The sequence below is a fragment of the Schistocerca serialis genome, chromosome 5 (assembly GCF_023864345.2).
Source record: "Schistocerca serialis cubense isolate TAMUIC-IGC-003099 chromosome 5, iqSchSeri2.2, whole genome shotgun sequence".
NCBI classification, from domain to species: domain Eukaryota; kingdom Metazoa; phylum Arthropoda; class Insecta; order Orthoptera; family Acrididae; genus Schistocerca; species Schistocerca serialis.
Window position 1 is genome coordinate 288,813,960 of NC_064642.1, and position 12,041 is coordinate 288,826,000.

Consider the following 12,041-nt stretch of genomic DNA (forward strand, 5'->3'; position numbering starts at 1 on the left):
ACTGAGCCAACAAACTTACAACAAAGCTCCTGGATCCAGTACATGGGGGCCAAGCTGCTCACCTGGTTCCACACTTATTGGCTGACCACTGGTTGGGAAATATAGAGCCTCATCCACCAGAGCAGATGCACAGAGCAGCAGGTGGCCCCACATCAGGCTTTTTCACCACAGTCAGCATTCACCAAATCATTGCAACAAGTGCACCTTGACTATTTCCAGATACCATCCACTGTTAACTGTCAAACAACCATTGCAGAATACACAATAATTGTGTCATCAAGGACATACACCATCGAGGAACTACCACAGATGTTAGAGACCAACAACAGTCCAAAGGTTCAGGCATAGGTTTTTGAGAATTTTTGTGCTAAGAATGGAGTGAAAGACATATACTCATCTCCTTTCCATCACCAATCAAATGGAGGGGCAGAGAGGTTCATTTCGACATTCAAACAGCAGATGAAAAAGTAAGCCCAAGATGCTTCTGTGAAAATGCCCTGGCATTTTTTTTTTTTTTTAAGAAAGACTTCATACAGGGAATCAGCATTTCCTGAAAACAGCCTATTAGAGATGGTACATGAACGTCAACCCTGTTCTCTCCTGCATTTACTACTGTCCACATCCAGCTCCACAGTCCCTCCTCCCTCTCCAACATTCCCAACTGGCATGCGTGTGTGAGCCTAGGGGTTCAATCACCATTTTCCCATCCTTCAGTAATAGAAGAGCTGGAGGCAAATGAAGAGCTCGCCCACTCTTCTCCATCATTAGCTTTTCCAGGTTACTGTAGCAACAGGAGGAGAGTCCAGGCTTGTATCCAGCTTCTGCACCATGAGGCACATCACCACTTCAGATCGTATTACCAGCCAGGGACTTCACTGGAGAGTGCACCAGAGGGGAAGCTGCCACTCTGGAGCCCTGACATCATTACAACATTGTCTCTGGTTTCCATTGCTGACCATATGGCATAGCCATCGACAGTCAGCACATTTCCAGCTTTACATTTGGATTCCCACCCTGGGGATGGGCGGGGGGGGGGGGGGGGGGGGGTGGTAAACCTACAGTTAACTTTACCTTTCAGATCAGTGTGTTGTGCCAGTTGCACCAGCAACTCCACATGCCAACAAACCGCACAAGTTACTTCATGTGACAAGCTAAGGTTTGTTAGCTGTGGATGTGGGGATCGACACCTGAGGCTCCACCATTAGCCTCTAGCATGAGTTCACAACACCAGTTGTGCATGTCGACTCAAATCTAGCTTTGCCAAAGCCAGTGACGTCTATGCTTGCCTATATTTAGCCAAACATGAGCTTTCCAGATATAATGTATTTGTGCTGTTAACTGTTAGCTATCATACAACACTCAAGATTTGGAAAACAGACTTTGCATCACCTCTGGGGATAGTTTCATGTGATTGTACATTGTGCTGTCATGCTGTATGAAATAAAGTTTCAAAATCCAGTGTTTGTTTGTGTTATGTGTCACAACAGCTTGGCCATCACACCATTGTTTGCAGCAATTAGCTCCAGTGTTACTCATTCTATATATAAAATGGCAGATGAAAATAAACTGAGGATACTTTGCAATTGGTCATGACTGATCTCAGAAAATAGGATTATGACTTCCTTTCCAAATATTAAAGTAGTTCATTACTCCTATTACTGTTTTACTGAGATGAAGAGACAACAAGCTGCATAACATAGGTTTCCTTTGTCTATATGCAAGCTTATTCCCTCTCCTTCACTGGCAATGGACTTGTCAGTTAAAGCCAAGAATAATCTGGCTATTAAGATCACCCTCCATACTTCAGTTGTAAGGCTAATGTCTTAAAATATTAAGGATATGAAACTAAGATAAAAATATGCAATAATTCATAAGTAACAGTTCTTAAAATTAATGTAATGTAACTTACCTAAAATGAATGACTTAATGAGATTAATAATTTAGTTATTTTATTGGGCCTACATTGTTTAGGATTTTTAAAAGAAAATCGCTAAGAAACTAGACTGACTCACCATCACATTCATCTCGATTCAGTTGACCTAGAGATGTAACTGCTAAACCAAACTGACCTCCAGATTTCTGACCATCAATTTTCTGATACAGCTTCATAGACTTCTGTAAAAATGAACATTAAATACTGGACAGTGTATTAATTAATCAGATATATATGGAACAATCACAGAATATGGCAATTAAAATATCACCTAGAATGTGAAGCCGTATCCCTGCAGTAAATAAACCTAAAATGGTTGAAGTATGTTTTATGTGTGAAAAATATGAGCAGTGAGATGCAAAGAATGAAAAAAATGATAAGTATAATGTAATTTGCTTTTACACGCTTTCCCTGAAGATTAAATCAGCAGTGAAAAACACAGAACTGAGTACCTACAAGGTCCAGTCACATTAATGTGACTAATTGCCAAAACCCTGAAAAACTACCTTTCGTGGTGCAAACATGCAGGCAGAGATTGACTGATGTCCTGGAAGGTAATGGCAAGGTTGTGAAGCCATGCCAATTCCAGAGTTGTGGCCAGCTGCTTTAGACTTCTCAGATGTGGATCCATGACACAAACAGCCTGATATAGGTCATGCCACAGAGTCTCCATTGGGTTTAAATTCCAGGAGTCTGATGGCTAGGGGAGAATGGTAAACTCACCCTGTTACTCTTTTAACCACACATATACACTTGACGTTTCAAAGATTCTGATTGAGATAAACTCATGCTGCAGTTTTCTTCTTCAGCATGCCAACGTAGAAATGTGTACAGAATCAACTAAGTGAAAAATCCATACAAAACGTACCTTTATTTGTATATAAAGACAGCTTAGTAAGTTTCCTTTGTGCGAGACCATGTATACAAGATTTTGTGCCAATTTAAAGTACTAGATTCAGATATTTCACTATTTGCATAATTTTGGCATGTTTGTATTGTGATATATTCTGAAATTTTGAACATTCACAAATGCCACAACAATCTTGTACTGTTATTGTTAATTGTAGGCTTTAAACTTAATTGTGTTCTTTTAAAATTTTTGAGAATGATAGGTCTATACTCATTCAAAACAATCATTCCCTACTTTCATTGTGGAATTACATGAGAAATACATTATTTTCAGTGTTTTTGTATACTTACAAAACTATATTTTTGTAACTTACCAGTATGAGTGTTTTGGATATGAAATTTATTTTGTAGCAAATCAGTGTTTGTGGTTCACAGTCCTGCCAAAGAATACATTACTCCTGAGCTCTATTATATATCAACACAAACAAGCATGTATTTTTGAGAATTTTCGGAAGCTATCATTGTCCTTTGCATAATCTGGAGGATCTGCCAGGAATTGATGCATGGTACAGGGAATGGCAATTGTATATCAATGTAGACAAGTGTAATGTGCCGCGAATACATAGAAAGAAAGATTCTTCATCATTTAGCTACAATATAGCAGATCAGCAACTGGAAGCAGTTGATTCCATAAATTATCTGGAAGTAGGCATTAGGAGTGATTTAAAATGGAATGATCGTATATAGTTCATTGTTGGTCAGACTGAGATTCATTGGAAGAATCCTAAGGAAATGCAGTCTGAAAACAAAGGAAGTAGGTTACAGTACACATGTTCACCCACTACTTGAATATTGCTCACCGGTGTGCGTTCCATGCCAGATGGGGTTGATAGAAGAGATAGAGAAGATCCAACGTAGAGCAGTGCACTTCATTACAGGATCATTTAGTAATCACAAAAGCATTAAAGAGATGATAGATAAACTCCAGTGGAAGACTCTGCAAGAGAGACTCTCAGTAGCTCAGTATGGGCTTTTGTTGAAGTTTTGAGAACATACCTTCATGGAGGAGTCAAGCAGTATATTGCTCCCTCCTACATATATCTTGCAAAGAGACCATGAGGATAAAATCAGAGAGATTAGAGCCCAGACAGAGGCATACTGTCAGTCTTTCTTTCCATGAACAATGGAATAGAAGGGAGAACTGATAGAGGTACTCAAGGTACCCTCCACCACACACAATCAGGTGGCTTGCGGAGTATAGATGTAGATGTAGATCTATGAACAATCTGTGGCAAATTAGCATTTGTAATTTAGTTACTGTGGATCAGGGAGGGCTCAAGGTGCTGTACCAATCCCCCTGTCTTTCACTGAAACTAAAACTGGCCCAGTGGAACTCACTTCACCTGTTGTGGAGAAACCTGTTTTGTTCAGTGTCAGGAGGAGGCAAATGCAAAAGGGTAGGAGTTTATTAATCAGTTGGCAGTTCAAATGTACAGCGACTGATTGTTGCTCTTATGGAAATGTCAGCAAGGGACAGGAAAGGACAGCAGGTGCATTCAGTGTGTATGCCTGGGGGCCTAATTCAACACACTGAAGAGGCTATTCCATCGGCCATTGAGGGAACAGGGTGCAACCAACTGCAGACTGTGCTACATGTTGGAACAAATGATGCCTGCTGTCTGGGCTCTGAGATCATTCTTGGATCATTCCAGCGACTGGTAGAGAAGGCTGAGAAAACCAGCCTAGCACATGGAGTTTCAACATAGTTCACAATTTACAGAATTGCCCCAGAACTGATCATGGCCCTTTGGTTCTAAGTTGAATGGAAGGGCTGAGCCAGAGACTTCAAAAGTTCTGTAACAAGCTAGGCTGTGACTTCCTGGATTTGTGCCTTAGGGTTGAGAACTGCAGGGTATAGCTAAATGGGTCAGGTGAGCACTACACATCAGGGGCTGCTACTCAGGTAACTGACTGTGTTTGATGTGCACACAAGAGATTTTTCCATTAGGTGGCACTTCATCCAATCCAGATAACAATAGCTTTAAGAAATTCAGAAGTATCAGTGTAAGTTTGAACGAAATTCCTCCCACAGGTGAGAGTATTAAAATCCTGATGGTAAACTGCTGAGACATTTGCAACAAAATGCTAGAGATTAAGTGCTTGGGTTAAGCAGTGAGTCTCACATAATACTAGGCACAGAAAGCTGGTTGAAAGGAATTAGAGGTGGTGTGTTTTCCATAGTAGACGAGAAACTCAAATCCACTAAGGTACAAACTGAAATTGCATATGAGACTGTTTGGGCAAGACTCAATATCAAGGGTGGGCTTGATATGATAATTGGATCCTTCTATCACCCATCAGACTCATCTCCTGATCTAACTGAAAACTTTAGAGGAAACCTCTGTTCACCTGTATATAAGTTCCTCAACCATACTGTAACCACTGGTGGAGGCTTTGATCATCCAACAACTAACTGGCAAATTGCAGCTTTGTTAGTGGTGGGCATGATAAGACATCCTGTGAAACTTTTCTAAATGCCTTCTCTGAAGACTATATAGAACAGAGCATTAGAAACTCCACTCATGATAGAAATATATTAGATTGAATGGCAGCAAATAAACCTGCCCTCTTTGAGAATGTACACACTGAAACTGATATCAGTGAATATGACACAGTTGTGGCAACAATGATTACCAAAGTACAAAAGACAACTAAAACAAGCAGAAAGATTCATATGTTCAGTAATCTCGATAAAAATCAGTAGTGTCATATCTCAATGACAAACTTCAAACTTTCAGCACAGGGAAGGAGCATCTAGAGGAACTACAGATCAAATTTAAAAGAGTAGTTGACCATGCACTGGATGGATATGTACCCAGCAGAGCAGTTCATAATGGGAGGAAACCTCCACTGTACACAGTACTATAAAGAAACTTATACAGAAACAGAGATTACTGCATAATAGGTGTAAAACAAAGTATATGGCTACAGATAGAGAGGCATTGAATACAATGCATCTGGCTGTTAAGAGATCAATGCTTGATGCCTTCAATGACTACTGTAACAGAATGCTGTCATGTTATCTTTCACAGAACCCAAAGAAATTCTGGTCATATAGAAAGGTGTTAGTGGCACCAAAGTTAGTGTCCAGTCCCTAGTGATGAGACAGGAACTGAAATCAAGGGTAGTAAAGAAACTGAAATGCTCCACTCAGTTTCCAAATGTTAATTTGCCAAGGAAAACACAGAAGAATTGTCCCAATTTAATTCTCATACCAGTGGTGTTGAAAACTGCAGAAATCATTACAATTGAACAAAGCTCCAGAGTCCAATGGGATTCCTACCAGATTTTGTACTGAATTTGCAGATGAGTTAGCTCCTCTTCTAACTATAATCTATCGTAGAACCCTCAAAAAAGACTGTCTTCAGTTTTTGGAAAAAGGCACAAGCCACACCCATCTATAAGAAGGGTGGTAGAAGTGATCCTCTAAACTACCATCCAATATCCTTGACAATGATTTGTTGTAGAATCTTAGGACATATTCTGAATTTGGACATAATGAGGTAACTTGAACAGAATGACTTCCTCAATTTATTTTTATTTGTTTATTTATTTATCCATCCATAGACAGTCAGGACTGTATGGATGTTGCCAACATAAGTATACAGGGTGTTACAAAAAGGTACGGCCAAACATTCAGGAAACATTCCTCACACACAAATAAAGAAAAGATGTTATGTGGACATGTGTCCAGAAACGCTTAATTTCCATGTTAAAGCTCATTTTAGTTTCGTCAGTATGTACTGTACTTCCTCGATTCACCACCAGTTGGCCCAATTGAAGGAAGGTAAAGTTGACTTTGGTGCTTGTGTTGACATGTGACTCATTGCTCTTCAGTACTAGCATCAAGCACCTCAGTACGTAGCATAAACAGGTTAGTGTTAATCACGAACGTGGTTTTGCAGTCAGTGCAATGTTTACAAATGCGGAGTTTGCAATGTTTACAAATGCGGAGTTGGCAGATGAACATTTGATGTCTGGATTAGCACGGGGCAATAGCAGTGGTGCGGCACATTTGTATGGAGACAGATTTCCAGAACGAATGTGTCCCGACAGGAAGACGTTCGAAGCAATTGATCGGTGTCTTAGGGAGCACACAACATTCCAGCCTATGACTCACGACTGGGGAAGACCTAGAATGACGAGGACACCTGCAATGGACGAGGCAATTCTTCATGTTGTTGATGATAACCCTACTGTCAGCATCAAAGAAGTTGCTGCTGTACAAGGTAACGTTGACCAAGTCACTGTATGGAGAGTGCTACGGGAGAACCAGTTGTTTCCATACCATGTACAGCGTGTGCAGGCACTATCAGCAGCTGATTGGCCTCCACGGGTACACTTCTGTGAATGGTTCATCCAACAATGTGTCATTCCTCATTTCAGTGCAAATGTTCTCTTTAAGGATGAGCCATCATTCCAACGTGATCAAATTGTAAATTTTCACAATCAACATGTGTGGGCTGATGAGAATCTGCAATTGTGCAATCCCGTCATCAACACAGATTTTCTGTGAACGTTTGGGCAGGCGTTGTTGGTGATGTCTTGATTGGGCTCCATGTTCTTCCATGTACACTCAATGGAGAACGCTATCATGTTTTCATATGGGATACTCTACCTGTGCTGCTAGAACATGTGCCTTTACAAGTATGACACAACATGTGGTTTATGCATGATGGAGCTCCTGCACATTTCAGTTGAAGTGTTCGTACACTTCTCAACAACAGATTCGGTGACCGATGGATTGGTAGAAGCGGGCCAATTCCTTGGCCTCCACACTCTCCTGACCTCAACCCTCTTGACTTTCATTTATGGGGGCATTTGAAAGCTCTTGTCTACGCAACCCCGGTACCAAATATAGAGACTCTTCGTGCTCATATTGTGGACAGCTGTGATACAATATGCCATTCTCCAGGGCTGCATCAGCACATCAGGGATTCCATGCAATGGAGGGTGGATGCATGTATCCTCGCTAATGGAGGACATTTTGAACATTTCCTGTAACAAAGTGTTTGAAGTCACGCTGGTACATTTTGTTGCTTTGTGTTTCCATTCCATGATTAATGTGATTTGAAGAGAAGTAATAAAATGAGCTCTAACATGGGATGTAAGCGTTTCCGGACACATGTCCACATAACATATTTTCTTTCTTTGTGTGTGAGGAATGTTTCCTGAAAGTCTGGCCATACCTTCTTGTAACACCCTGTATACAATAGGTACACAAATTTATAATTATCACAATCGGAATTCAGGAATATTGTAACATAAATATACATTGTCAAACCACTTAATAACACAGTTGATAATTTTTACATGTATCTATGTATTTACATCATTCCAAGTAATCCTTGAGAGTTTAAAAACTCTCCTCCAAGAGATAATTTTTTAGCGATTTCCTGAATTTATCTATTTCGCTTATGTCTTTGTTCTCTTGTGGAAGATTGTTGTACAATTTAATTCCATTATATAACATGCTACTTTCAGTTTTTTATTTGTTTCTCCTATAGAGTTATAAGAGTTGTCTCAGTCTGGTTTCATGTACATGTATAGAACTGTTTATCAGGAATTGGTCAATGTGCTTTTTATATATTACTGTCTGCAAAATGTAATCACATGGAACTGTCAATATATGCAAAGGTTTTAATAACTATAGGCAATGGGATCTATTGCTACTTTTCATTATGATTTGTATAGCCCTTTTTTGCAACTTAAATATTGCTTATCTGTTCTGCTCTGTTGATCCCCATAAGGATATGCTGTAAGTAATTATAGAGTGGACATACACAAAATGTGCAGTTCTAGTACACGAGCTACTACACACTGAATTTTATTATCCTATGTGCACAGCATGCTGATGCTATTCGCTTTCCAAGTAATGCAGTGTGCTCAGTCCAATTTAACTGAGAGTCAACAAGCATGCCTAAAAATGTTGTTGATGGTACAAATCAAATTCTAGCTTGGCACTGTTCAGTTTGCTTTTTAAGTGTGTGTGTGTGGTTTTTTTTTTTTTTTTTTTTTTTTTTTTTACATTCAGGGGTTAATTTATTAGTCTCTATGCACTGGCATACATGCTTAAATGTTTCCTCAGCTTTTCCACTGAGTACACTTGATGACTCAGCTTTGATTAAGATGTTACTGTTCTGTCATCGGCAAACAGTACTGTTTCACCATGTTTGACACTTTGTGGAAAATTTTTGATGTACATTAAAAAGAGGATTGGGCCCTGCACACTTCCTTGGGGGCTCCTATATTGATGTATTCTGGGTTTGGAAGGCATGAAAAGGTATGATTGGAGTTAGTTTTAATGATCTCCACCTGTTGGAACCTGTTTTACAGGCATGAATGAAACTATATGTTTGTTACTCCTCTTACTCCTAATGCATTTAGTTCGTTTAGCAAAATTGGGTGGTGTACTTTGTCAAATGCTTTGGTCAAATCAAGGAAGATCCCTGTTGTGTGGTCTCCTTTGTCTATTGCTTTGAGGATAATATTTGAGAAATGAGCTAAAGCTGATTTGTGCTTTTGCCAGCCCGTAAACCAAATTGCTCTTTACTCAGAAGATTGAACTTTGTTAAGTACCCCATGAGCCTGTTTTTCATTATGGTCTCTATGATTTTTGAAAAGGATGACAGTAACGAGATTAGTCTGTAATTTTCTGTGATTTTTAGGTCACCTTTCTTATATATATGTAGGATTTTTGCATGCTTTAGTAATGTCTGGGAAGCAACCTGTGGAGAAGGATTCATTGATGATGTGCACTACAGGGTCTTTAATGTTGTCTATGCAGTCCTTCAGTAAGCACACAGGTACTTCATCTATGCCTGCAGAATTTTTACATTTTAGGTTACTCACAACATTGCATACTTCTTCTGCTGTGGTTGTTCGCTGCATCATTGTGTGTGGTATTTTGTTCAGCATTTGTAACTGCTTTGTTTTGTTGAACTTTTGTTGTAGTTTGGTTGCTATGTTGCTGAAATACTGATTGGCAAAGTTTGCTAGGTTTTTGGGGTCATTTATTTTGGTATCATTGTGTTGAAATTGTATGTTTACTGGCTTTAATTTTGTTCTATTAGTCTTCTGTTTGGTGATTTTACATGGTGCTTTCATTTTATTGTTACCTTTTTCTATAAATTTGTCATTTTGGTACCTTTTACCACTGACAATACTTTTCTGTAGATCTTTCTGTATGTATGGTAATAGTTATCAAATGCTGAATTAATACAGTAGTTTTTCATTGAGCTGAGGTGCTTGAGGGTTTCAGAGGATTTCCTTATCCAATTGGTTACCCAGTTGTTATTGTTACATGTTTTAATGATTCTTAGAAATTTAGGAAACACTTCTTCAAATCTGAATTTAAATGCCAACCAGCATGGATTTCAAAACCATTGATCATGTGAAACCCAACTTGCAATTTTCTCACATGATGTACTGAAAATGTTGGATCAAGCAATCAGGTAGATGCTGTACTTCTTCATTTTCAAAAACTATTTGACTCACTACCACACCTATGCCTGTTGTCAGATGTATGATCATATGGGGTATCAAGCGAAGTTTGTGACGGTGAGTCATAGTCAGATATAGAAGTAACTTCATGTGTGCCCCAGGGAAGTATGCTGGGACACTTGCTGTTCACTACTGACCTTGCATAAAATATTAATAATGAAATCAGGCTTTTGCAGATGATGCAGTTATCTATAATGCAGTACTATCTGAAAGAAGCTGGATAAATATGTGTTGTGATACTGGTATGCAAGTTCCAGACTTTGTTGGTGATGAAAAACAATCAGCAAGGGCGCATGAAGCAGTCACCAGCTGTGCAGGCCAATACACAGCAACATTCACTGGAGTCACTGCTGGTAGCCCTTGGTTCATCTGGGTGGTCAGTTGCTCAGCAGTTGAACATCTATTGTCCCACACACATCTCCACAGACATCATTCACCTACGTCATCTAATACTCATGTTCTACCACAGTTGAGCCAACACTGGTTTTGGATAGCACAATTTTGCCATGAATTATATACTTTAAGCACAATAGTCTGTAAACATTTTGGAAATGCTTCCACGCTTGACCCAAAAGCTGATGATGATGTCCTTCTGAACATCAGATAAATCACTCTGGTACCACATTACAATAATGCCTACACAGCTTCCCACATCCCACTAACATGCTTTATATACCTACCACTGCTACTGCTACCCCCTACTGCATGTGAGCAATTACTTCACACTGATGTCAAACATAGGTGGTGGTTACATTAATGTGACTGGGCTGTATAGTTCCACGGCATAAAATTTATAGTACAACTAAGAAAGTTTCAGAAGCCTAGTCAAATACAGTAAAACCCCATATTGCTGAAACCCAACTTTAATAAATTTCAGAATTTAACACAAATTTCCTTAGGTCCAAATGCAACTGTCACAAGAACAATGTTCTTTAACTTTGTTTTTAATTAACTCTGCTTTAGAGGAAAGTAAGGAAGAAGTATGAAAGTTTTTAAGCTAAAGCCCATTTAATGTGTGTTAATAATAGCTCATGTAAAGGTTTCAGCTACAATAAATTCATCAAGAATCATGCCTCCCATATGGCTATGTGATTCAGTTTTGAGTACTGTATCAATATAAATTAATTGCTTTGTATTTTGTATCAAGAGAGTTGAGTGTTGCATAGTATGGTGAGTGATATATGTGTGAACATAATTTTACATAGAGAAGGTAATAATGGGAGCAGGCATGGCAATAGCACACATTGTCAATGGGTGGACTAAGTATCCAGTACACAGGAATCTGTGTCTTTCCAGGTGTTTTAGAAGCTATGTGACAAATGCAAACCTTTTGTTCCATGATACATGCTATGAATAGCAGGAATAGCAGGAATTTCCTCTGGTTGTCTACAGTGTGTGGCATTGAAATATTGAATGATGTCACAAAGCAGTGGTTTTGAGTAGTTAAACCTACAGTTTGATTACTGTTTCTTTTAATTTTATACTAAATCAAGAAATGAGGAAAAGGAACTTAGTAGGTTGACTACACTTAAACCAGTACTGTCAAATCATTAGTTGGCAATTGATGCAGTTACACATATGTAGCCTCTTGGGGACAAAAGTACACCCACAGTGTGAGGTGCTAATTCTTAGTCTCAAAGGCCATATGGACTCAATGGTGAGCTCCCATCATGAACAGACATGTGAGCAGTACCTC

At 39.1% G+C, this 12,041-nt stretch overlaps 1 protein-coding gene across 1 annotated transcript in view; it reads right to left on the bottom strand.

Annotated features, from left to right (window-relative positions):
* LOC126481907 (integrin alpha-PS5-like) overlaps positions 1–12,041 on the bottom strand; it is a 553,290-nt gene that overhangs the window by 229,459 nt on the left and 311,790 nt on the right. Inside the window, exon 10 of the mRNA XM_050105865.1 lies at positions 2,013–2,115. Coding sequence (XP_049961822.1) covers positions 2,013–2,115 — 103 coding nt within the window. The remainder of the gene's footprint in view (positions 1–2,012; positions 2,116–12,041) is intronic.